The 25,412-nt window shown below is 44.4% G+C and overlaps 1 protein-coding gene across 4 annotated transcripts in view; it reads left to right on the forward strand.

Annotated features, from left to right (window-relative positions):
* LOC311050240 (interleukin-1 receptor accessory protein-like) overlaps window positions 1–25,412 on the forward strand; it is a 43,509-nt gene that overhangs the window by 2,365 nt on the left and 15,732 nt on the right. For 3 of the 4 annotated variants that reach the window (XR_014601277.1, XM_084064238.1, XM_084064239.1), the window contains exons 3-5: window positions 7,516–7,598; window positions 15,003–15,198; window positions 17,801–17,893. Coding sequence is in view for 3 of the 4 variants with exons in the window: in XM_084064238.1 (XP_083920364.1) it covers window positions 7,516–7,598; window positions 15,003–15,198; window positions 17,801–17,893 (372 nt within the window). In the remaining variant the exon portion in view is untranslated. The remainder of the gene's footprint in view (window positions 1–7,515; window positions 7,599–15,002; window positions 15,199–17,800; window positions 17,894–25,412) is intronic. The other variant, XM_084064240.1, reaches the window with a different exon arrangement.

Below are 25,412 nucleotides of genomic sequence, written 5' to 3' on the forward strand. Positions count from 1 at the left end.
TCTGTTTAGTTTCTTTGTGTATATTTTTCCATCTGTACCCATATATCGTCTCTGTCAAGTGGAAACCTCCTATGCCCCAAACTGTTACTTTCCAGGATTCAAATGAAAAAATAGCTGATCTACAAGCTCAAAACACTGTATTTTGGGGTGACGCTGTAGTATGATCAAATAGGGCGTTAATTTATGAAAAAACATAAACATTTGAAACTTGGAGATACAAGGTTTCTGCTCGACAACAACCATATACTCTATGATCTGTACCATGCTGTTTCTTGTGTTCAGCCTTTCATGCTTAATACACATGTAGCTACTTAGAATAACATTATAGTTCGAGACAAACACATTTAGGATCTTAGAAATTAAATCTATTAGAAATCACAACATGGATTAGTTGTCTTACGAATCACAAATATTTATTTATTTGTTTATTTATTTGTTCATTTATTTGTTTATTTATGTAATTTTTATTATTATTATTATTATTATTATTATATATCATCATCACAATATCAGTGTTTCATGGGATAAATGTGGTCTTTGTGTAGCTTCATCTAATCTAGCTTCGTCTAAAGTCTAAACCATTTCTCTGCCCTCATAATGCTGAATGAAAATGCATTATGCATCATATTACGTACAGTACTGTAGTTATGTACAGTATAGTGTGCTATCCTGTAGACTGTACATTCCCCCAGGAGTCTATATACTTGGTCCCCTTCCCTTTTCTCCCTCAAATCTCAACGCTACGAGTTGTGAGCTTGTAGATCGGCTGTTTGTTGTTAATGTTCACCTATTATGAGTTATGAATAGTGAGGCCATGGTTAATGTGGGTATTAATGAGAAACAATGCATTGTGTTGGTGCACTAGGAGGCTATCGGTCACAAATATCATATTGTTACTGTCGGCCGCAGAAACCTCTTCTCCATATTCTAACTTTTTGTGTTTTTTCGTAAACGCCCTACTTGATCATACTTCAGCGTCACACCAAAAAATATCAATAGTAGCAGATATACAAGCTCAAAGCGCGGCACGAAGCGGTGCATTTTGAGCTTGTAGATCTGCTACTTTTGACATTTTGAAATTTGAGTCCTGAAAAGTAACAGTTTTGGACATACATGTATGAGGTTTCATAAGTGGTGATACTGTTAATGGTCTGTCTGTCTGTCTGTCTGTCTGTCTGTCTGTCTGTCTGTCTGTCTGTCTGTCTGTCTGTCTGAGTTTCCGTTTAGACTGACACACTTTTGGCAGCAGAAAGGCAGTGCCGTATCGATCGTTGGTGTAATTTGATTTCCTTTAAAACAAATGACCATTTTCTATCTCTCTCTGTCATCTCTCTCTCTCACCCACCCACCCCACTCACTCTCTCTATCTCACTCACCCATTCTCTCTCGCTCTGTGTCATCTCTCTCTCTCTCTCTCTCTCTCTCTCTCTCTCTCTCTCTTTCTCTCTCTTTCTCTCTCTCTCTCACTCACCCACCCACTCTCTCTTTCTCTGTCTCACACACCCACCCACAGACTCTCTCTCTCTCTCTCTCTCTCTCTCTCTCTCTCTCTCTCTCTCTCTCTCTCTCTCTCTCTCTCTCTCTCTCTCTCTCTCTCTGGGGAGTGAGGTCTAAGCCGTGGCTAGTCGCTGTGTGTCCCAGACCGGGGGATCGATGGGACCGTCTTATTAGAGTTTACAGTAGGAATTTGGAGTCATTAAAACAAAGTAAAAAGCAGATCTTCTGTATCGACTGAGCTCATCGACGGCTCTGAGCACTAATGAGACGCTTTGAGAAAAACGTACGAGCAGCAGAATGTCTAATGAGATCTAAAGATTAAAACCTGCTGATTGATAGATACCTGATTAATACCAGTGATTGATTCACTGTAGACCAGTGGTTCTCAAACCTTTTCATGACAAGGATCCCACAATTGTATGTATTAGCCCACGGACCCCCTCATCTGAAAAGGTTTTGTGCCACAGGGACATCCAGAAGAGACGATGTACAAGCAGATGTACAAGCTGTGAGCTTGTAGATATTGCTGCTATTTTTGAATAGCCAACATATAAATGGATAAAGTGGTTAAAATGATTATGATGCTGTATTAACTAATTATGCTGGGGACCCCACTTTGAGAACCACTGCTATAGTCTGATCATCTGCTGTTTGATGCATGATGATCAGCCACTTTCAACCTGCCGTCCTTGTTTTGGGCACGCCATTATAGGCAAAAAAATAATAATCATGTGGATCTTGGGATCCACATGGAAATGGCGTAAAAAATAAGTATACAACTGTCTTGGTCAGAAATGTAAACAGCAAGTGGTACAGTAAGACATTAGAGAAGTCCTGGTGACTTGTTTCCATTGTGGTCCTATGTATTCAATTCCTCAACATAGCATACAAATTAACACAATAATACATGTCATCAACAAATACAAACATTATATGTACAACGGGAAAGTTACATTTACCTCCTTTGTGGTGACCTACTGATAGTATACATAGGCAGTTTGTGAGATTAGCTCCGGACACACACACACACACACACACACACACACACACACACACACACACACACACACACACACACACACACACACACACACACACACACACACACACACACAGACACAGATACTCTAAATAGACGGCTAGCAGAGCCACGTTTTAAAATCTGCAAACTCTACTACGTGTTGCAATGTGAATGAATGTGTAGATCGGCTATTTTAGCTATCTTTATGGCGTGGTTCTAGACGAGTCTAGCTGTATGTGTGTCCGTCTTTTGGGTGGTCTCTGTCTTGCCTTGATCTCACCTGTAGTTTCACTCCGTCTTGAGCTGGCGTAGTCTTGTCTTAGGTCAAGGGTTCCCAAACCTTTCAGGCTGTGACCCCCTAAAATAATCAGATTTGATCTGGGGACCCCCCCACCCTGACAAGCACTTGAAAGAATTGAGGCATTACATTTTGTTTGACTCGGTTTGACTTGTTTGTTTTTGGTCTGTAAATACATGCCCAAAATTAGGGATGCCAGGTTGGAAGTGGTTAATATTTAACTGGGAGTGTCCGTTAAAATCAAATGATTCATCAAGTTACTGGACAGAACGTTCCCAAGCTTTGGTGACGACAAACCAAAGACATGGCTCTGGAATGCAGTCGTATGGACCTATTTTGTGATTCTATCTATTTCTGTTCTCCCAGTAGTCAGTAAAAATATTGAATTGGTCCCCTGTGTCTGCCCTGTTGCCTGCATAAATCTATGTAACAGCTCCACTGGTGCTTTCTCTCTCTCTCGCACTCAATAAAATTGATTTATATTCGATCCCTATTTTGGGCTTGTCATTATACGTGAAAAGTTGTAAAAACAAATGATGACACCGTTGTGTGACAAAGTATACAATAAAATAAAGTGGTTAGTTGACTATTTTTGTTTTGTTTTAAACACACTTCTCAGTTATTCGATCAATTAAAAAAGTAATTGATAGAATAATTGCTAAGAAAATAGTCAATGGTTGCAGCCCTATTTGTTTCATTTTGGAAAAAGATTAACTCTCCTTCCAGTTTAGCAGTTCTGCTGACAGAACACAACAGACATTAAATCAGAGAGAAGTGGTGGGACACCTTTAAGCAGTCAGGTTTTTGGATTCAGTGCTTTAGGGCTTTAGGTTTTTTTGAGTCAGCTCTCCTTGAGGTGTCAAATGATTTACTTTTGTCCGTTGATGCAGGGAATTGTGCTGTTTTAATGCATAACAATATTAGACACATAATAGTCCGCAAATTTGGTGTAACACTAACAGTTTTTTGAATAGCCTGACACTATTTCCTTTCACTTCATTATTCTTGGGAGTCTTTTCAAAACTGCTTCTGAATGTCTCCCACTGTTTGCTTGCATCATCTCATTCTAAACACTGAATTACCTGGATGAATTTCCAATAGAAAAAACACTGCATGACAGCAACGCCAGATCCTGAGAGATCATAACAGAGATGTTTGAGTTTGAATGGTAGTAATCTGTCAAGATTCAGAGTTCCGCAGCTGAAATTGTCGGCAACTCCCATTACAAGAGTTGTTGTTCTTACTTCTTAGGAATGAAAACAAAGGAGCACCACTGGGGAAAAAAATCCTTTTTATTGTCGATGGGTTCCCAGTTCCCAGATAGCAGAATAAAGGTTTTAAGTAGAGCCCAGCTGACCCGGCTATTAGTTTGACTTCGACATCGGCAATTATGCATCCCCATGCTAGGCTTGTCATTATAGCATTATAGATCAATCAATCAAAAAAAAATCAAAAATGCTACAAGCTCGCGTCACATCACGATGCATTGTGAGCTTGTTTTTCAAACACTTTGACATTTTTTAAAACCTGTTGAAAATGTTTTACATACCCAAAAAGGGATATCGGGTTGAAAGTGGTTAGAAACCAGGACACCTCAGCTACATAATTACAGATACAGAGGTCGTCAAAAAAGTCAAAATAATGACCCCCATAATTTGGGCCGGGCTCTGATAAAGTCAAGATCACTGAGGCAGTCTAAAGTATTATTATTATATTCCTTACAGTCCTTTAGCAAAATGCATGTAGGCATTATTTTTATAGTTGACGTTATGCTCTGGTGAAGTTGCATCGTGTTGTGATGAGGTGCAGTGTTAAATTGATTGACCATGGACACTGTCCATGGTCCTGAATTGTCAAAACAGCTTTCTTTTCTCCTTTTCTTTCTCTGGCATTGTACTGTAGACACTGACAGCATTAATGAATGGTTGCTGTGGAGTCTATATTATGTGAGTGTTTGGATATATTATGAGAGATAGAGAGAGAGAGAGAGAGAGAGCCAAGATAAAATAAGAAGATAGATAAGAAACGTTATTGCCATTGTACTGCTGAGCAAGACAACAACACAACATGCTGGGCAAGACAACAACACAACATAGTTATGATGCCAGTCCCTGAATTTAAAACAATATAAAACAACAATGAAAAGAAATCAATGAAAGCTGTACTTCAACTGCAGTCTGGTGTGCAAATAAGCAATAAACTATTGACAGCAATATAGCATACATTTAAACTAAAGCCAGTGGTGCACACAGCAGTGATCAGCATTGGCACGGACTCCTTATACTTTGGAAAACTTGTCATTAGCCACGTGTACATAAACTGTCAAACACATTTTTAAAGGTATCTTTTCGGGGGCTTTTCTGATCCTTTATTAATAAGCACAGTTGGACATAGACAGGGAACAGGGAGAGAGATCAGGGAGTGGTGACACACAGCAAATGGTCCGCCTGGCACAGGAATGGAACCAGGGGACTGGCTGTCAGGCATCAGCACCCTAACCACTCAGTTACCGGGTGCCCCCCCTCAAACACAGTTTAACCGATTAAACCCGATATAATTCGCTGTATGACAAATAGCGAAAATTACCTATCTACAAGCTCACAACGCATCATGTTGTGATGTGACCTTGGCTGCTAGTTAACAGTCTCTGTCAGAAGGAGGTTGATGAGCTGCTAGTAAACAGCCTGTGCAGAATTTAAAAGGAAGCACGTTCCCGATCAGCACCCAGCAGCAGATCAGGAACACGCTTCTGTGTTCAATTCAGCACAGCCTGTCAAAAAAACAACAAATCGCATTTAAACAGTCAATGACAGGAATGTCATTTTACCACCCTGTGTTTACTAGAGACATCTGTAGGAACATGTCAATACTTTGTTTACCCCATCAGACCCCAAAGAATGTGGCCTCATCAGTGGGGTTCAAGCCAGTAGATATAGTGTAAAACAGTTTGCCTTGGAGCCACAACAACAATGCCACAAACACACTAGGAAATTGCTAATATTTGTACGACAATTAATCTCAACTAAAAATGTTGATGATGGTGACTGGCCTACAGAGGAGGTGTTCTGTAGGTTATCATACTGCATGATCCTGTCAGCATGGAGCTGAGCTAAGCAGATAGGACGATAGTTTCATCCAATCAAGCGCGCGCACACACACACACACACACACACACACACACACACACACACACACACACACACACACACACACACACACACACACACACACACACACACACACACACACACACACACACACAGAGGGCGGGGTGGGACAGCTTGCCAGGCACAGTTCGGCAGCGTGAAGTCACCAGCTGTGACTGTGTGTGTGTGTGTGTGTGTGTGTGTGTGTGTGTGTGCATGTGTCAGCTTGCTGTGGTTGTAAAACGATGTGATTGATGTTGTTATTGAGGCTCTGTACTGTATGCCCCACCTGGGATCCACAAAACAAACACACACACGCACGCACGCACGCACGCACGCACGCACGCACGCACGCACCCACCCACCCACCCACCCACCCACCCACACACACACACACACACACACACACACACACACACACACACACACACACACACACACACACACACACACACACACACACACACACACACACACACAGAGTCTGTCTGTCTCTCTCAGCCGTGAAACTAAACCATCAGTTTGATATCGTCGCTGTCGGGTGGAAACCTTGTACAGTATGTCCAAAACTGTAGCTTTTCAGGATTCAAATAAAACAAATTGCCAAAATAGCAGACATACACAACACGTCGCAATACGACGCGTTGTGAGCTTGTAGATCAACTATTTTATTTTATTTTTGTGTGAGACTGTAGCTGTAGCTTAAGGAGGGCATTCATTTACAAAAATACATACAATTTAAAATAGAGATACAAGGTTTATGCCCAACAGCAACAATAAAGGTTCTTCTCTCTTCTCTTCTCTTCTCTTCTCTTCTCTTCTCTTCTCTTCTCTTCTCTTCTCTTCTCTTCTCTTCTCTCCCTCTCCTATCCCCTCTCCTCTCAATCCTTTTTCTTCTCTTCTTACATCTCATCTTCACATCCGTCCATCTTTCTCTCTTTCTACCATATTACATAAACACCATCCATCTGTGCCATCTGTCTGTCTGTCTGCCTGTTCATCTCTGACTGTACGTCCATCCATTCCACGTTCTCTGCTGTTTATTTACACACACACACACACACACACACACACACACACACACACACACACACACACACACACACACACACACACACACACACACACACACACACACACACACACACACACACACACAATGAATAAGTGTGAAATCAATACAGATAGAATGAATATTGGAGTTATGACTGGATTAGAGATGGATGGACAATAATGATTTCTCTCCCTCCATCTATCTCCTCTATCTATCTCTTCCTCTATCTATCTCCTCTATCCATCTCTTTCTATCTGCCTCTAGTCTATTTCCTGTATTCAATTGATAAAGATTCAGAATCAGTTTTTCTGTTACAGTAACTGTCTGTGTGTCTGTGTGTCTGTCTGTCTGTCTTTCTGTCTACTGTCTATTTGTCGACTTTTGAACAATTAAGGTGTTTCACTTTTTGGAATATCAGGAAAAACATATTTACATCTCTCTCTCTCTCTCTCTCTCTCTCTCTCTCTCTCTCTCTCTCTCTCTCTCTCCCCCCCTCCAGGACTCTCCGGATCATTGTCCTGTGTCTGTCCGTGCTGGTGGGCGGGACCAGCCTCGCCGTCAGTCAGTCCACTGACCAATCAGGTGAGTGACAGGTGTGACTGGGGGGTTGTTAGCGGTCAGTAGTGGTTCCACATCACTGATTGGCACTGGGAGAGCAGAACTGCACCAGAACTGCACCCAGTGGTACATTAATCCACCTGACTGACACACAGCAGGACAGAGGCTCAAGACGTAGAGTGTCCGCTTGGGAATTGGAACGCTCCCCCTGGGTCAGTGTTGAAGTGTCCTTGAGCAAGACACTGAACCCCTAGTCTCGCGAGCCAGACTGTTGCCTCCCACAATTTTCAAATGCTTCCGTCATACAGTCTGGAGCAATTTCCGTGAATACTTTTTGTATAAACTCATCAATCATAATTAGGGAACCCAGCAATCTCGTAAAAAAATCGGCTCTAGTTTGCTAAGCATTATTGTACGCAAATTGGATATATGGCAGAGGAAAGGGACTTGATAGCTGCCAACACTGCTGGCATCATTCTGCTAATGGTTGGCTGTGATATACCAGAGCTGAGGACCCTGGTGGCCAAAAACCCCAACATGGAAAGCACCTGCACTGGCACAGGTATGGCCTTCAAATGTTCTCTTTCTGACCTTAATTGAGGTTCCGCATTGTGAAGTAACTTCAGAAGGTTATGCCTTGGGCAATCTGGGAACCCATCCGGTTAAAAAAAAGGGGGAAAAGGAGGGGGATTTTCTCCTTTCTCCTTTGTTATTGCCTCTGGGGGCACCACCTTCTTTTTTTGTGTAGAAACAGGAACTCGGTTTGGCTCCTCTCCTTTCTTAGTCCACTTCCTCCCGGGTCCTTCTGTGTTTATTCCTACTAACCTAAACACTACATGTTTAGGGGCAGTGGTACCTACAGATTCATCTGTTAGCAGAATCTGTCTTGAGACATTCTGCCTTGGGAGATGAAAATGACTTAATTGCCACTCATCACTTGCCATGAAATTGCGAGGGGAATTGTTTGTTTGTTTGTTTTACCCTGCAGCTGAACCCATTTAGGTTGGATGTACAGTACACACCATTTCACATTTTTTTCCCAACTACTGCATGTCTCTGTACCAATGCAGATTGATCACTACATGCTCTGTATTCATCACCAGTGCCCAAGCAAACCGATTGTTTACCTCAAGGACAAGCTGCAAGAAGTACACATGATTGTGTGCTGCTTATATACGTACACACGCTCTGTGAAATCAATGTTACTACAGTATCTCAAAATTGTGATATTTCAGGAGACCTTAGAAATCAAATAAGCTAGAAACATTAATGCTTTCATCAGTTGGTACAATTTTCTAGAGCCAGGGGGGTGGGGGCTGACCTTTGGAGGCCTGGGCCTGTTCAAGGAATACAAGAACGCTTGCCCCAAAACACGCTCGCCCCGGATCAAATCCGGCGACCTCAGAACGGTCGCCACCAGGTATTCCTAAACATAACCTCAATAAAACTAAACATAACCTCAGTAAAACTATGCCCTACCCTAACCTTATTCCTAATCTTATCCTCAATAAAACGAATGCAAGAATACAAGAACCGCTGGGGGTGAGCAGTCCGCGGATAAAATGATGGCGGGTGTGTTTTGTGGCGAGTGTTCCGGTTGCCTTTTCAAAGATCTAGCTCTGCACAGACTCTTATACAAACACGTTGACTGCTTCTGTGTATTTATATCGCTGTTATTTGATGATGGAAATATGTACATCTACTCATCAAAGGTAATAATCGCCATTAAGTTCATTTGTTGTGTGGTCGGCTGGTCGCCACTCTGTGTTGTTGTTGCAACACCAGGTTAGTGTCCCTTGTCCAGCAGTTAATGTGGCTTCGCTAATCCCTCTCCTGTATAAATAGTTCCATTCAGTTATTCCCATGGTATATTCCACCTCTGAACTCCTTCGATTGTATTCGTCAACAACTCCAGGATAATTATCCTGGAAGTCATAGGCCTACTAACCAGGGGGGGGGGGGGGGGGGGAAGGAACCGTGTAGCCTGCTACCTGGTGAGCTACATTAGAGAAGCAGTGACTCACACGGACACTCAGTGGTCCTTGTTGTCAAGTGATATAAAAAGCACTGCATTTGTTGTAAGGATCTTGAGTGAACCAAAACAAGTGCTCCCAAAACAAGTGCTCCCTCCCCCTATGGTGGGAATCACATTAGGACCCAGTGGAACACATTAGAACACATCAGAACCCAGTAGAACTGAGTTGAAGCCATTAGAACCCAGTGGAACACATTAGAACCCAGTAAAACACAATAGAACCCTTAACCCAATGGAACACATTAGAACCCAGTAAAACACGTTAGAACCCAGTAAAACACATTAGAACCCAGTAAATCACATTAGAATCTAGTAGAACACATTAGAACCCAGTAAAACACATTAGAACCCAGTAAAACACATTAGAACCCAGTAAAAAACATGAGAACCCAGTAAAACACATGAGAAGCTAGTAGAACACATTAGAAGCTAGAAACACATTAGAAGCTAATAGAACACATTAGAAGCCAGTAGAACACATTAGAACCCAGTAAAACACATTAGAACCCAGTAAAAAACATGAGAACCCAGTAAAACACATGAGAAGCTAGTGGAACACATTTGAAGCCAGTGGAACACATTAGAAGCCAGTAGAACACATTAGAAGCCAGTAGAACACATTAGAAGCCAGTGAAACACATTAGAAGCCAGTAGAACACATTAGAAGCCAGTAGAACACATTAGAAGCCAGTGAAACACATTAGAAGCCAGTAGAACACATTAGAAGCCAGTAGAACACATTAGAAGCCAGTGAAACACATTAGAAGCCAGTGAAACACATTAGAAGCTAGTGGAACACATCTAGAAGCCAGTAAAACACATTAGAAGCCAGTAAAACACAATAAAACACAGTAAAACACATTGGAACCCAGTAGAACGCAGTGTAGCAGCTCTTCTCCATGGTAGAGGAGCTGCATGTTGAGACGTTTGGAGGAAGACTTCAGGGTCTACAGGAGATTAATTAGCATGGAGGTCGACTGCTCTGTGTGTGTGTGTGTGTGTGTGTGTGTGTGTGTGTGTGTGTGTGTGTGTGTGTGTGTGTGTGTGTGTGTGTGTGTGTGTGTGTGTGTGTGTGTGTGTGTGTGTGTGTGTGTGTGTGTGTGTGTGTAATTGCCCTGTCACATTTTCCCTGCTACGGTATTAGTCTTTCTATTAAAAACTCCTGCAACATTCATCATCCCACCTCCCCCCCGCACCCACCTCCCCCCCTATACCTCCCTCTATCATTCCCTCTACCCCTCCATCGATACTCCAACTCCTCTCTCCATCCTCCATCCTCATCCTCACCCCCACCTCCTCCATCTAGGAGGAGGTGGTTGGTCGCTCCTCTCCATAACCTCTTATCTCCATATTCTAACTTTTTGTGTTTTTTTGTAAGTTAACGCCCTACTTGATCATACTACAGCACAGTCACACAAAAAAGCATCAAAAGTAGCGGATCCCCAAGCTCGAAACGCGACGTGTTTGAGCTTGAGCTTGTAGATCTGCAACTTTTGCTACAGTATTTTTTAATTTGAATTCTGAAAAGTAACAGTTTTGGAGTTTCGGGTTTCCACCCGACGTGATAGAACCTCTCCACTTACTTGGAACGCGGAAGCGGAACACCGCTGCTGCCTGCTGGTGTGAATGCACCGGAAGAGTGTGAATAATATTGAGCCGAGAATAGAGCCTTGAATAGAGCCTTGTGGCACACCGTAGGTGGAAACTGAATTGGCCAAAACCAGTGGTTCTCAAATTTGTTTAATTTCAAGGACTCTGAGAGTGTACAAATGGAACCAAATGGACCCTTAACGGGTCCATTTGGTTCCATTTGTACACTCTCAGAGTTAAAGACCTGTAAGGGTCCATTTGAAACCCCCTCAAGGAACCTTGAAGGTTCCGCCTGGAACCCACTTTTAGAGCCACTGAGTTAAATAACATTTTCATTTAATTTTTTGTTTATTTGTTTATACATTTTGGAGGGACAACATATTAATGAACAGAATATATAAGGCAATGTGAATACACAGGACTTAGCAAAGGATACTAACTGAAAACAAGGGGCTCTATCTTGCACGCCGCCTTACCCCTACAACTTTGTAGGGATAACTTTGTTGCCATTTTTTTACTATTTTGAAAAACATTTTAAAATAATGAAAATAGCCGATCTACACCAACACGTTGTGAGCTTGCAGATCGGCTATTTGAACCATTTAAAAATAAAAATCTAAATAGTGCAAAATGCTTTAGGCATAAGTGGTAAGGTGGTGTGCAGATAGGTCATTAGAAGGGAAAACAGATGGTCAATGGATCAATGGATGGTAATAATACATACAATTTTTATAGCGCTTTTCTAGGTACTCAAAGTCGCTTTACAGAAACAGAATAAAAACAAAACTTTATTAGAGGAAACTAGTTAAAAGGTTAACAACTAAAGGGGGTTATGATTAGGTAGGGAATGCAAGTCTGAAAAGGTGGGTTTTGAGTGTGGTTTTAAACGTGGCGAGGTTGGGGGCATTTTTGATGTGAGTTCCATAGGGAGGGGGCAGCCCACTGAGAAGGCACTCTCACCTCAGGTTCGTAGTACTGCCAATTGTGTAGAATGTGGCACTACAATCAAGGAGGATTAAAATGGAGCATAATTAATTATTAGAAAGAGGAAAGTCTTAAAAGCTCCTTATATGACTTTATTACACAGAGTAGTACAACGCTTGGACCTATCCTGACCTGTCTTCATCAGGTACAATGGATTGATTGTTCCAGTTGTCTTTGTGATCCAGCACCGGTCAAAATTTTTTTTTTTTGATATGCCAGAACTGCATAATTATTCACATAAAACTGCAAAAAGCCCCATTTTCAGCAGCCATTACTTTAGTGTCCCAATGCTAAACTTTTTAGTGCCTCCTTAATTAATTAAGCCATAATACAGTACATGAGATGGAGAGTGCTTTATGGTGCGTAGGCACGACACGAAGCAGAGTGTTGTGGACCTGCACAGCCGTGCCAATAACCTCCATAAAACATGACCTCAAGTGTTTTATTGCTTTTATACAACAGCACTGCACTCGTTAAATCTTTTTGGGGGAAAAATATGGGTTTGTAGTGTTCAATTTAGCTAAACAGTGTTGCTTTTCCCACTCTGTAATCTATATCCCTGTTTACTGTTGAGATAGGCAACTTTAATGGCAGCTGGAATGGTCCAGAATTAATCACATACTTGTAATAAATACTTTACAGATGATTTACCCATTGGCGTATTGTGGTTTTGTGGTTATCAGCACAGCTCCAATTGCCTCATGGCCAATCGCAATTGTGCGGTTGGAACTAGCTGTTGTATAATCATGTTTAAAGGCTAAAAAATCACGGCCCCCTCACGCATTAGAAGGACATTCTAATGCGTGAGGGGGCCATGATTTCTGTTGTTTTGCACAGAGGATAAGTACATCAGAGTTAGTTTGAGAAAAAGTCCTCAGTTGGCTGCTAACTTCAACAGTACACCAAATCGTCAGTCATCTGGTGGTTTTAGAGGCAGGGATGCAAAGAAAAAAAGCCATATCTGATCTAAAATCTGATTTTGCATAGCTTAGAAGTATGCCTCAGACACCTACAACAATTTCATCGCCTTAATCTAGCAATTTTAATGTTCAAATATGCAACACCTTAATCTTGCAGTGTGTTATAAAGGTTAGTGTTGTTTGGACAGCTGTTACACAAACAATCCAATTGTCCTTGAAAACATGTTGTATTTAGTTGATTCGTGGTGTTGGGATCATATGGTAAAAGTCTCTTAATGTGGATCATTTATGAGTTTCTAAAAGCACAGCTACTCCATCCGGCGGTTCCAACAGCTTTAAAACAGATTTACACCCGTCCAGGTCTGTGTGTCTGTCCGTTAATGAAATGCAAGTGTAATATCCTTGAAGCGTCGTCCAGCATGTTTAACGAGCCTGCCAGTAATTGGCAGAGCACTACTAATGGCCCCTCCTGTCCAGCTTTTAGTGGTTACATCTACTAAGCTGTGTTTGATAGAGAGATAAAGGCTTTTAATCAATGACCGACAGGCTGCCGGGGCTGATGGGAGGAGGCGGAGTTACACTCAGATTAAATAAACCAGGTCAATATTCAAAGGTTATATTAAATCAAAGGAAGAAGAAGTAGTTCATCCCAGTTCCAGAAATGTTTTTAAAGGTTGGGGATTCCCCGGTTGTTCGACCGAAATGAATAAGTAAGGAAGCAACACTGACTGTTCACAACCACATTTCAGTTCATTCAACAAAAACAGTCTACTTTATGAAAAACATTTGTTTTATGCCGGCAATTATTTTTAATAGAAACAAACCTGAATATTTGCGGGGAAGTATTGAAATCATTGAGCTATATAAAAAACTCTGCCCATTCATTTCAAAGGAAGTTGTTCACCCAGTGCATGCGCCCCCGGAAGTACACTCTCCTTTCGGATTTGACCAGAAAGGGTTAGGGTCACAGCACTGCGGGATTGGTTTCTACACTGCATGTACACTATAGGGTTTCAGCCAGGCTATAGAAACATGCCCAGTAGTGTCCTTTATGCGCTAGTTCAGTTTTTTATTAAAAAATCCACCGGCTTGATTGAAACGGGAGAACAGGGAGAGAGATGGGCAAAATACGGGAGAATCTCAGGAGAAATCACTGGGTTACCATGTATGCCCTTCTCCTCTTTTGTCCTGTCCTCTCCTTTCTCTTCTCTCTTCTCATCTCCTCCTCTTTTCCTCTCTCTCTTTAACATCCCTTTCTTTCTTTCTCTCCCTCCCCACCCCCTCTCTCCCTCTTTGTGTCCGCCAGGCCGAAGTTGTGGCCGAGACTATGTTTTGTGTGTGTGTGTGTGTGTGTGTGTGTGTGTGTGTGTGTGTGTGTGTGTGTGTGTGTGTGTGTCTGGATGCGTGTGTGTCTGGATGCCAGAGCAGAACCTCAACCCCCAATTCTTCAGATCGGCCTGTTATATATAATTTTTTTAAATCAGCCTCACGGTGGCGCTATAACAGACCGATTCGCGCTTTTACTTATAACTGCACCGATCTGTGTGAAACTTTGCACACACACTCCGTAGAGGCCAAGGAAAAACCTCAGCCATGCATTTTTCACATCTGCCTTTTATAGCGCCACCAGCAGGCCGATGAAAAAAAACCTTGAAAAAATGTATTTCATTGTGATACCGATAAATAGGAACTTAACCACTTAAACCCCAGCATCCGTATTGTGGGGAAAGCTTTCGCTGAAAATAGCCGATCGATAAGCTCACAACGCGACGCAATGCATATGTGATTGATCATTAAAATAAACATGCTCTGAAAATGCGCACGGCCCACCCAACCGCCACTTAATACTCTGTTGGTTAATAGGGCTCTCTCTCTCTCTCTCTCTCTCTCTCTCTCCAGGTCCTATGTGTTATGACTGGGGCGAGGTGGAGGAGGGTGCAGTGAAGGTGTTGGAGGGGGAGGTGGGCTGGTTGTCCTGTCCTCTTTTCTCTCATCCCACCGTTTACAACTACACCTCCTCCCAGAGCGCCGGCCTCAACCTCTTCTGGTACCGCATTCCTAATGGCCAGGACCTGGAGCAGCCAATCGGATACAGGTATGTCGGACGGTCATTTTTGGTAACCCTCTTAACCCATTCAATCCGGGAACGCATCTACAAATGTCTTCTAAATCCTAACAGGTTTCTGAAAAACGTATGTTTCTATATCGGTGGTTCTCAAACTTTTTCATGTCAAGGACCCCCAAAATGATATGTATTTGGTTGCCGACCCCCATCTCAAAATAAATAGTTCCAGGGACCCCCAGAAGCAGAGATTTGAGTTACAAATGTTCGCCTTAAAAATTATATAGTCAAAGATTTGTTGTAGATTCTACAAGCTCACGGCACCGAGTTCCGTGCTATGAGCTTGTAAATCTGCTATTCATGAATAGCCAAAGTATAAAATAATAGTCAAATAATACTCAAATCTAAAATGACATGGATGCGTTCCCGGATTTAAATGGGTTAAAACACAGGCCTTTACGTTTTCTTTAATAACTTCACATTGCCAAGTAATATATGGATAACATGTATGTACAGTAATAACCTGTTAAAGTATAGACTGGTGATTACAGGGTAATGGCAATTTTTGTTTTGTTTTGTTTTACCAGAAATGTTATTTTAATAAACTGTGTTTATAATAAGTGGCACATACGACAAGCACAGGCTCAGTGTGCTTCAAAATAAAAACGGAAAAATGCAAAGGTCAAGGCGCTCGGGTGGCACAGTGCTAAAGTACCTGCTCACCAGTGCAGAGTCTAGGAACCCACCGTGGCGCAGCCGGCTTTGTCGGGCGTCTATACGAACACAATTGGCTTGTGTTTGGGGGGAGGGAAGACGGGAGGGGAGGGTGATATTGGTCATTGCACGTACTCCTACAGGCTAGGGCGGCACCTGTCAGCAGGGAGTGTTGGGCGGGAGGAGTAGGACGAAGGCTCTACTGCGTCCTCCTGGTGGGGGCTCCTCACTGGCAGGTGAGCCAGGAGGATACATTAGCAGTGACAACACAAAGAAATGTGTGTGGGGAGGAATTAATTGGCATAATGACTAAATTGGGGAGAAAAAGGGATAAAAAGCAAAAAAACAAAGCAACATTTTTTAACCATGGTATAGTACTACTGTTATTTTCATGGCATAAAGTCCTATTGATTGTATAGTGGGTGCGTTGCGTCATTGATAACAGCTTTCCCCAGTGCTGTGCAGGCTATTTTTGAATTATGTTTTGGTTTTGTGCTATGGTTTCATTTTTATAGATGATATGTGTGTTTTTATTGCACTGCCTGCACTGCTTGCATTCTACTTACTGTAGGTTCATTTGGAGACCATCCTCAGAGTCAATAATTTTCCACCAAATGTAACTATAACCATTTGTCATAATAATGAACCTAATGCAGTTGACGTGTCTTTGGCTGAGTACTATTAGGTCAGTGGTTTTCAAAGTGGGGGCCGCCAGAGGGGCAACATTTTTTTATTTCAATTCAAATTAAATCATATAAGATTGTTGGCATCCCTATTTTGGGCATTATTTCAACAACTTATTAGCACTAAACAGGATTAGGATTTTGACCTAACTTATACATCAACTTAAACACAGTCAGACAGTGGCACATGTTCAAACTATATGTACTGTATATAAACTATACCTGAGAGCTGCATTTGACACGTCGACCACAACATATTACTAGACAGACTGAAAAATAGGGTGGGACTTTCTGTCACAGTACTAAACTGGCTTGAATTATAAAGGACAGGGACTACAGACTTTGTGTCTGTACTGTACTGTAGGTAATTACACATCTGAGCAGACAAAAATGACATGCAGAGTTCACACACAACTTCACCAGGTGACGTTATGGTATGGTCCACTACAAACACTGAGAAATTGCATTGAACAAATCAACGATTATTTTCCTCCATTAAACAAAGACAAAACTGAAGTGATTGTTTTTGGAGCCAAGGAAGAACTATTAAAAGTCAGCTCTTAGTTTCAATCGGTAATGTTTTAAAACCACAACCCAAGCCAAACATCTTGGTGTAGTCGTGGAGTCACTCAGATCTGAATATTACAAAGAACACAATTGCAAAGTCAGCTTTAAGAATATATCAATGATTAAAGGATTTAGAAAAACTTGCCCATGCATTCATCATCAGTAGACTTGACTACTGTAACGGTGTCTTTACAGGTCTCCCTAAAAAAAATCTATCAGACGTCTGCAGTTGATTCAGAACACTGCTGCTCGATTCCTTACTAATGCCAAGATAGTGGAGCACATCCCTCCAGCTCTTAGATCTTTACACTGGCTGCTTGTCTGCCAGAGAATTGATTTCAAATAAGCATTGAATGGTTTAGGGCCAAAATACCTTTCTGATCTTGTGCTACATCATGAGCCGTCCAGACCTCTCAGGTCATCTGGGACAGGTCTGCTTTATGTCCCCAGAATCAGAACTAAATGTGGAGAAGCAAGAGCTTTTAGATCAACTAGTTTCCCTGAATGTTCACCCCAGTATAGGTGACGCTAGGGGCTATGTGGTTAATTATTTCAGAATGGATATGAAGTGATTTTTTTAGAGTTGTTTTAATCTAATCAGACTGTTTTAATCAAATTTATTTGCCGCAATTGTAATCCGACTTAATCCTATTGTGACATTGTGTTGCCAGCAGCTCCAGCCAGCACCTCTGTAAGGAGAGAGAGAGACTTTGGCTCCAGCCTGCTGCTGTAGAGGACACTGGACAATACATCTGTATGCTACGGTAAGGACACTGGACAATACATCTGTTTGCTACGGTAAGGACACTGAACAATACTGTACATCTGTATGCTACGGTAAGGACATTGGACAATACATCTCTATGCTAAGGTAAGGACACTGGACAATACATCTCTATGCTAAGGTAAGGACACTGGACAATACATCTCTATGCTAAGGTAAGGACACTGGACAATACATCTCTATGCTAAGGTAAGGACACTGGACAATCTGGAGCCACTAGAGGCGAAATGGTACACAAATCCTACAAATGGTCTCCTAAGTATGCGCCATCTGATCTCGTGAACGTCCTATGTTTACTGGTGCTAGATCCCGCGAGAGTGTTTTGCTGGGACAGAGAAATGTTGATAATAAAGTAGATTTTCCCCTGATTTGTCTCTCTGAATATCTTGTGAAGAATCCGTGGCTTGTTACGATTAGGTCCAATATTTAGTTCAGTGACCATGGGGCTAAAGAATGGTTCAGAAGCTGTGTTCACGTTCACTCTCCCATAGGAACCCAGGATTTTTTTAAACTCTTCCATTAGAAATAATAGACTCAAACCTGCTTCCGGTCTCCTAAAAAGGCGGTCACCTATGTCGCGCAGATACGGAAAGTAAACCAGAGATTACATTATTACATTACATTACAGTCATTTAGCAAACGCTTTTATCCAAAGCGACTTACAATAAGTGCATTCAACATAGGTAGGGAACGAAACTACTAATCACCAGAAGCATTAAGTGCATTCTCTTCCTAAAACAAGCAACCAAGAGTATACCTAGCGCTAAGGTAAAAGTGCAATATATCAGCTACCTACTTTCATTAACAGATGAGACAAAATAGGAAAATCAAATGAGCAAGAGCTAAAACAAATAAGTGTATTGAATAAACAAGATCCAATAAAACAATAAAACAAGAGTTCGTACAACTAGTTAACAACAAGTAGGCAAGGTGGGTTTTCAGCCTGTGGCGAAAGATGGGCAGTGACTCTGCTGTCTTGACATCAGTGGGGAGTTCATTCCACCACTGTGGGGCCAGAACAGAAAAAAGTTGTGACCGTTGTAACAGGCTCGGGCTGTGTCAGAGAGTGTTTGTGGGTGTAATGACATGCACAAACACAGGTTGTGGAATTCCCCACTGGCAAGTGGCCAGGGCGTTTATTAAATAAAACAGCTCAGGAAAAAAACAACTAAAAGTCTCTGTCCCTCTCTGGGAAATAAACTATGTTCTCTCCGTCCGTAGAGCACTCCTGCTCTCCTCCTGATCTACACACACACTGCCATCAAACATTTCTCCTCTCTTGATTTCCACCTGGCCCAGGTGGGTGTAGCCTCTCTGCAGTCCTTAGATTGGCAGCGGTTGGAGCCAACGAGAGGGAATGTAGGAGGCCCCTATCACCATGCCTCTCACCCTGTCCCTCACCCCACTACACACCCCCCCTCCCAGTGTGCGCCCAGTCGGAGGGGCGACCGATGTCCAGAGGGCAGGGCATCCGCATTACCATGCTTGGCTCCAGACCTGTGAATGACAGAAAAGTCAAAATCTTGTAGGGTGAGAAACCATCTAGCTACCCTGGCGTTCGTGTCCTTTTTCTTTGCCATCCATACGAGGGGCGCATGGTCAGTTACCAGCGTGAATCGGCGTCCCAGGAGGTAGTATTGGAGGTGGTCTAGTGCCCACTTAATCGCCAGACCTTCTTTTTCCACCGTGGCATATGCCTTTTCCCGGGGGTCCAGTTTCCTGCTGATATAGAGTATGGGGTGCTCCTCACCTTGAAACTCTTGTGCAAGCACTGCCCCGACCCCCACCTCAGAGGCATCCGTCTGCACAACAAACTCCTTGCTGAAATCTGGGGTCATCAGGACTGGCTGTGTGCAGAGGGCCTCCTTCAGGCGTTGAAAGGACCTTTCTGTTTCCTCCATCCAAGTCACCATGTGAGGCAGGGCCTTCTTCGTCAGGTCTGACAGGGGGGCAGCTATTGTGGAGTAATTAAAAATAAAGCGAGAATAATACGATGCAAGACCCAAGAAACTTTTTACCTGGGCCTTGTTCACTGGTCGGGGCCACTCTTGGATTGCCTGGACTTTGCGTTCCTGTGGTTTCACATTCCCTCGTCCTATTGTGAAACCAAGGTACTCTGCGTCTTCCAGGCCCAGCTTACACTTTTTTGGGTTGGCTGTTAGGCCGGCTTGACGAAGGGCCTCCACCACTGCTCTGAGCCGTAGGAGATGGTCCTCCCAGGTCATGCTCTGTATGACCACATCATCCAAATACGCTGCGGCATACTCACGGTGGGGTTTCAGAACTCTGTCCATCAGTCTCTGGAACGTGGCAGGGGCCCCGTGCAGACCAAAAGGCAGAACGGTGTAGTGGTAGAGTCCAGAGGGTGCTGTGAACGCTGTCTTCTCCTTTGAGTCTGCTGCCAGGGGCACCTGCCAGTACCCTTTGGTGAGGTCCAGAGTGCTGATGTACCGGGCATCTCCAAGGCGGTCGATGAGTTCATCTACCCTGGGCATAGGATATGCATCAAACTTTGAAATGTCATTTAATTTCCTAAAATCATTGCAAAACCTTTTCGTGGAATCAGGCTTGGGTACCAGGACCACCGGGCTGGCCCACTCACTGAATGACTCCTCTATGACGCCCAACTTCAACATCTTCTGGACCTCCTCCTCAATAACAGCCCGTCTGGCTTCTGGGATTCTGTAGGGCCTAATTTTTACCTTTTTGCCGGGATCTGTCCAGCTATGGTGTTTTATGGCGTTAGTACGGCCTGGTTTAGAGGAGAAGACATCTGTGTTTTGTTGTACCAACTCTTTCATTTGTTGGGTCTGGGTTTTAGAGAGTCCTGGGCCATAGGTCACCTCTTCGACCGCACTTCCTGCAGGGGGGGTCAAAGACATTTGCGGGGACACAGACATTAAAGCTTCTCTAGCATGCCACTTCTTTAACAAATTCACATGATAAATTTGTGCCTTCTTTCGACGGCCAGGCTGGCTGACTTTATAGTTCACTGGCCCCACCTTTTCTATGACCTCATATGGTCCTTGCCAGGTGGCTAGAAACTTGTGCTCTGTGGTGGGCACCAGCACCAGCACCTTTTCGCCCACCTGGAATTCTCTGGTTTGTGCCCCTCTGTTGTAGACCTTACTCTGTGCTTCTTGCGCTTGAGCCATGTGTTCTCTCACCATCGGCCACAACACCTTCATACGGTCCCTCAGTGTCTCTACATGTTCCACCAGACTGCGGTGGGGGCTGGGTTGCTCTTCCCACGTCTCCTTAGCAATGTCCAGCAAGCCACGGGGCGTCCTCCCATACAGGAGTTCAAATGGGCTGAATCCTGTGGAGGCCTGAGGGACTTCTCTGATTGAAAACATTAGTAAGGGTAGCAGCTGGTCCCAGTTCTTGCCATCTCTGTCCATAACCCTCTTTAACATGTCCTTCAATGTTTTATTAAACCTTTCCACTAGGCCATCGGTCTGCGGATGGTAAACAGAGGTGCGGAGTTGTTTTACCTGAAGCAGCTTGCACAGATCTTTCATGATTTTCGACATGAAGGGGGTCCCCTGGTCCGTCAGGATCTCTTTGGAAATTCCCACTCGGCTGAACAGTTGGAACAGTTCTCGAGCAATCCCTTTGGACGCCATCGTCCTCAGTGGGATGGCCTCTGGATACCTGGTGGCATAATCAACAATAACCAGAATATACCTGTACCCCTTTGTGGATTTGACCAAGGGCCCCACAAGGTCCATCCCAATCCTTTCAAAGGGGACATCAATAATGGGGAGGGGAACCAGGGGATTTCGGAAATGAGGCTTTGGCGCCACCCTCTGGCATTCAGGGCAAGTGCGGCAGTAGTCTTCTACTGCTCTTACCATACCAGGCCAATGGAATCTCTTTGCAATCCCCTCCTTCGTCTTCTCCACCCGTAGATGGGCGCCTAGGACATGACTGTGAGCTAGGTGCAAAACAGTGGGGACATACGGTCTAGGCACCACCAATAGTTCTTGGATCTGACCGTTAACCTGGCGCCCGTAATACAGCAGTTTATTTTTTATCATAAATCGGGGATATGTCAGTTCACTCACCCCAGGGGCTTCTTTCCCCTCGATCTCTGTGACATTGCTGCGAGCGTGCATCAGGTTTGGGTCTTCCAGCTGAGCTGTACCAAATTGTCCCCTGAGACTTGGCAGCAGTAACTCTCCACCCTCGGCCTCATCTGAGCTATGGCTAGCTGGGAAGGCACGGAAAGGGTTCTCTAAGTCATCATCCGACGTCGGCTCTGCTGAGCTGCTTTCATCCCCAACTGGGGCGACACAGCCGAGCTTGGTTCGGTCCTTTGGGGAAGAAGGCTGGGAGGGGGTTAACTTAGTTTTGCAGTTTGATTTTGCTGGACAAAAGTGTTTTTTCCCACTCACCTTCTTCCTCTCTCTCAGCTTTGAATACAAGGGACAGTCATGGCCTATTAGGACCGGTACAGGAAGATGGGGGACCACACCCACTCTCATGGTGCAGCGGCCCTGGACTGGAACCAGGCGAAAAGAATTTTCATCCCTCACCCAGCAGGAGTATTGCATGTGGCAAGGCCTCCCGGAGGACACCTCTGTGGGCATCTCTTCATCCCTAGAGGGGCAATCCCAGGCGAGATGGCCGATCTCCCCACATTCAAAGCACCTCCTTCTGTCACAAACGGTTGACGTTTGCGTCGTACCACATCTTCTCCTTGTTGCGGCCCCCTTCCTTCTGGGGCGGGCTTCTCTGTGGCTCTCTTTGGCCGGGAGCTTTCGGGGCGGTCCATCCTACCTGCTTTCAACATTCCCGCTGTGACTTGATGACTTTCAACCAGGTTCGCAAGTTCATCAATAGTCACAGGATTTCCATGGCTCACCATTTTCTTCGCGTCGTAGGGCAGCGCTCTGATGAACTTATCCATGACCACTCTTTCCAGGAAGCTCAACTTCTCTGCCTCATGGGTGAGCCAGGCCCTAGCCAGCCTGGCGAGGTCGTGCAGCTGGGCTCTGGGCGATGCCTCGGTGTTGTATCTCCACTCGTGGAACCTCTGGGCTCTAGCGTGGAGACTGAAGCCATACCTGGCCAATATTTCCTTCTTTAGAACTTTATAGTCTTTTGCTTGTTCCGGGGTAAGGTCTAGGAAAGCCTGCTGTGCAGGCCCGGTGAGGAATGGGCCTACCAGGTCCGCCCACGCATCCTCCGGCCAGGCCTCTCGTGTGGCAGTCCGTTCAAAGGACACCAAATAGGCCTCCACGTCATCGCTGTCCGTCATCTTCGGAAGGAACCGACTGGGGTTAGGCTGGTAGGGCTGCTTTGGGGCGGGCTGAGCAGCTGGAGGGGCCGTTGTTGCTGTGCTCATCATCTTCTGGACCTCAGCATGGAGGAGGACATTTTGCCTCTGTTGTTCAGCAAGCATCTCCCGGGACATGACTTGCTGCTCTCCAGAGATCCTCACCAACTCCTGCAACAGCGCTTCCATTCTGTCGAACTATTGTGCTGTCACTACACACCTGCTCTCTACCCGTATTCTCCACCAGTGTAACAGGCTCGGGATGTGTCAGAGAGTGTTTGTGGGTGTAATGACATGCACAAACACAGGTTGTGGAATTCCCCACTGGCAAGTGGCCAGGGCGTTTATTAAATAAAACAGCTCAGGAAAAAAACAACTAAAAGTCTCTGTCCCTCTCTGGGAAATAAACTATGTTCTCTCCGTCCGTAGAGCACTCCTGCTCTCCTCCTGATCTACACACACACTGCCATCAAACATTTCTCCTCTCTTGATTTCCACCTGGCCCAGGTGGGTGTAGCCTCTCTGCAGTCCTTAGATTGGCAGCGGTTGGAGCCAACGAGAGGGAATGTAGGAGGCCCCTATCACCATGCCTCTCACCCTGTCCCTCACCCCACTACACCGTGTAGATCGACCAGAAGGACCCTTGAGCGACGAGGCAATCAGTCGCCCCGAGGTGGCCGACCGAAGTGGTCGGGCAGGGGTGTAAGCATCGACCATAGCCCGGAGGTAAGAAGGAGCTGTTCCTTTCACTGCCCTATAGGCTAGCACCAGGGTTTTAAACTGGATGCGAGCCGCTACGGGGAGCCAGTTTAGAGAACGGAGAAGGATAGTCGTGTGGAAGAACTTGGGGCGGTTGAACACCAGACGAGCCGCGCTTTCTGAACAAGCTCCAGAGGTCTGATGGCAGATGCCGGAGCACCAGCAAGGAGGGAGTTGCAGTGGTCCAGGCGGGAGATGACAATAGCCTGGATGAGCACCTGGGCTGCCTTCTCTGTGAGGAAGGGATCGAATCCTCCGGGGTGCTCCTTCCATTCCGACATCTCACCACTCCGACTAGTGGCTTCCACGTGCGGTTAAGGTTAGGGTTTGGGTTTGGTATAGGGTTAGTCAACGTCGGAAAGGCGACATGTCGGAAAGGAGAAATGCACCCGAATCCTCCTGATGTTGTAGGGGAGGAATCTGCAGGACCGTGTCACTGATGCGATGTTTGCCGAGAACGACAGTTGATCATCCAGGGTCACACCCAGATTCTTCGCAGTCCGAGTTGACGTCACCACAGTATTATCAATGGTGATGTCCATGTCTCCGAGCTTCAGGTGGTGCGTCGACATGACAGAGATGGCATGTCTTTATTATTTTTTGTCTTGGGCGACAGGTTGTGAGCTTGTAGGTCGGCTATTTATTTAAAAGTTTAATCAACACAATCGTTTACAATGTGTAGTGGGGGGTCCCTGCTTCTTCTCTCTCTCAGCTAAGGGGTCCTTGACCTGAACAACGTAGAAGACCCCTGGATTAGATAGAGGGGCAGATAGATACCTGTATATAAAAGTGGATAAACCACACTAATAAATGGAGTGCTGCAGTTCATATTGCATTATGTCCACTGCAGTGTGATGGGTTTAGACAGTAATCTGCTAAGTGTTCTCAGAGGTGTGTTAGTGAACTCCCTGTAGCTTCTTCCTCCAGAGTAATGGAGGTTTTATCCACTCGGGTTTACTAATGCCATTTGGCTTTGTTCCAAAACCACACCTGACTCACACGAAAATGTATACTCTCTATAGTGTGACGGTTTAGCTTGCACAAGAGCAGATTTTCAAGCTAACTACAAGTCACGATAGGATGCGTTTCAACTTGAAAATCATTCTTGTTGCCATAGTGCGATGAACAGGGTTTAGATTTGCTTGGCGGGGGGGGGGGGGGGGGGGGCTCCATGCCTCTGCTTTTGATATCACCTCTCTGGTCATTAATTTTTATGGCTGGTGGCGATATGTCTTATCCCTTCTTCTGGTCAGACTGAATTAAACACATGCACTTCCTTTTTGGGAAATGCATGTCTGACTGTCTGATATGTTTGTTATGTACAGCATGTTTGATAAGACAAACTGTACTCTATAAAACTGAGAGGTGAAGAAACGTTCCAGTTAAGAGTTTCAAACGCACGTGCGCGCGCGCGCGCACGCACGCACGCACGCACGCACGCACGCACACACACACACAC

Source organism: Gymnoscopelus microlampas (genome assembly GCF_963454915.1).
Source record: "Gymnoscopelus microlampas genome assembly, chromosome: 8".
In the NCBI taxonomy this organism is placed as follows: Eukaryota; Metazoa; Chordata; class Actinopteri; order Myctophiformes; family Myctophidae; genus Gymnoscopelus; species Gymnoscopelus microlampas.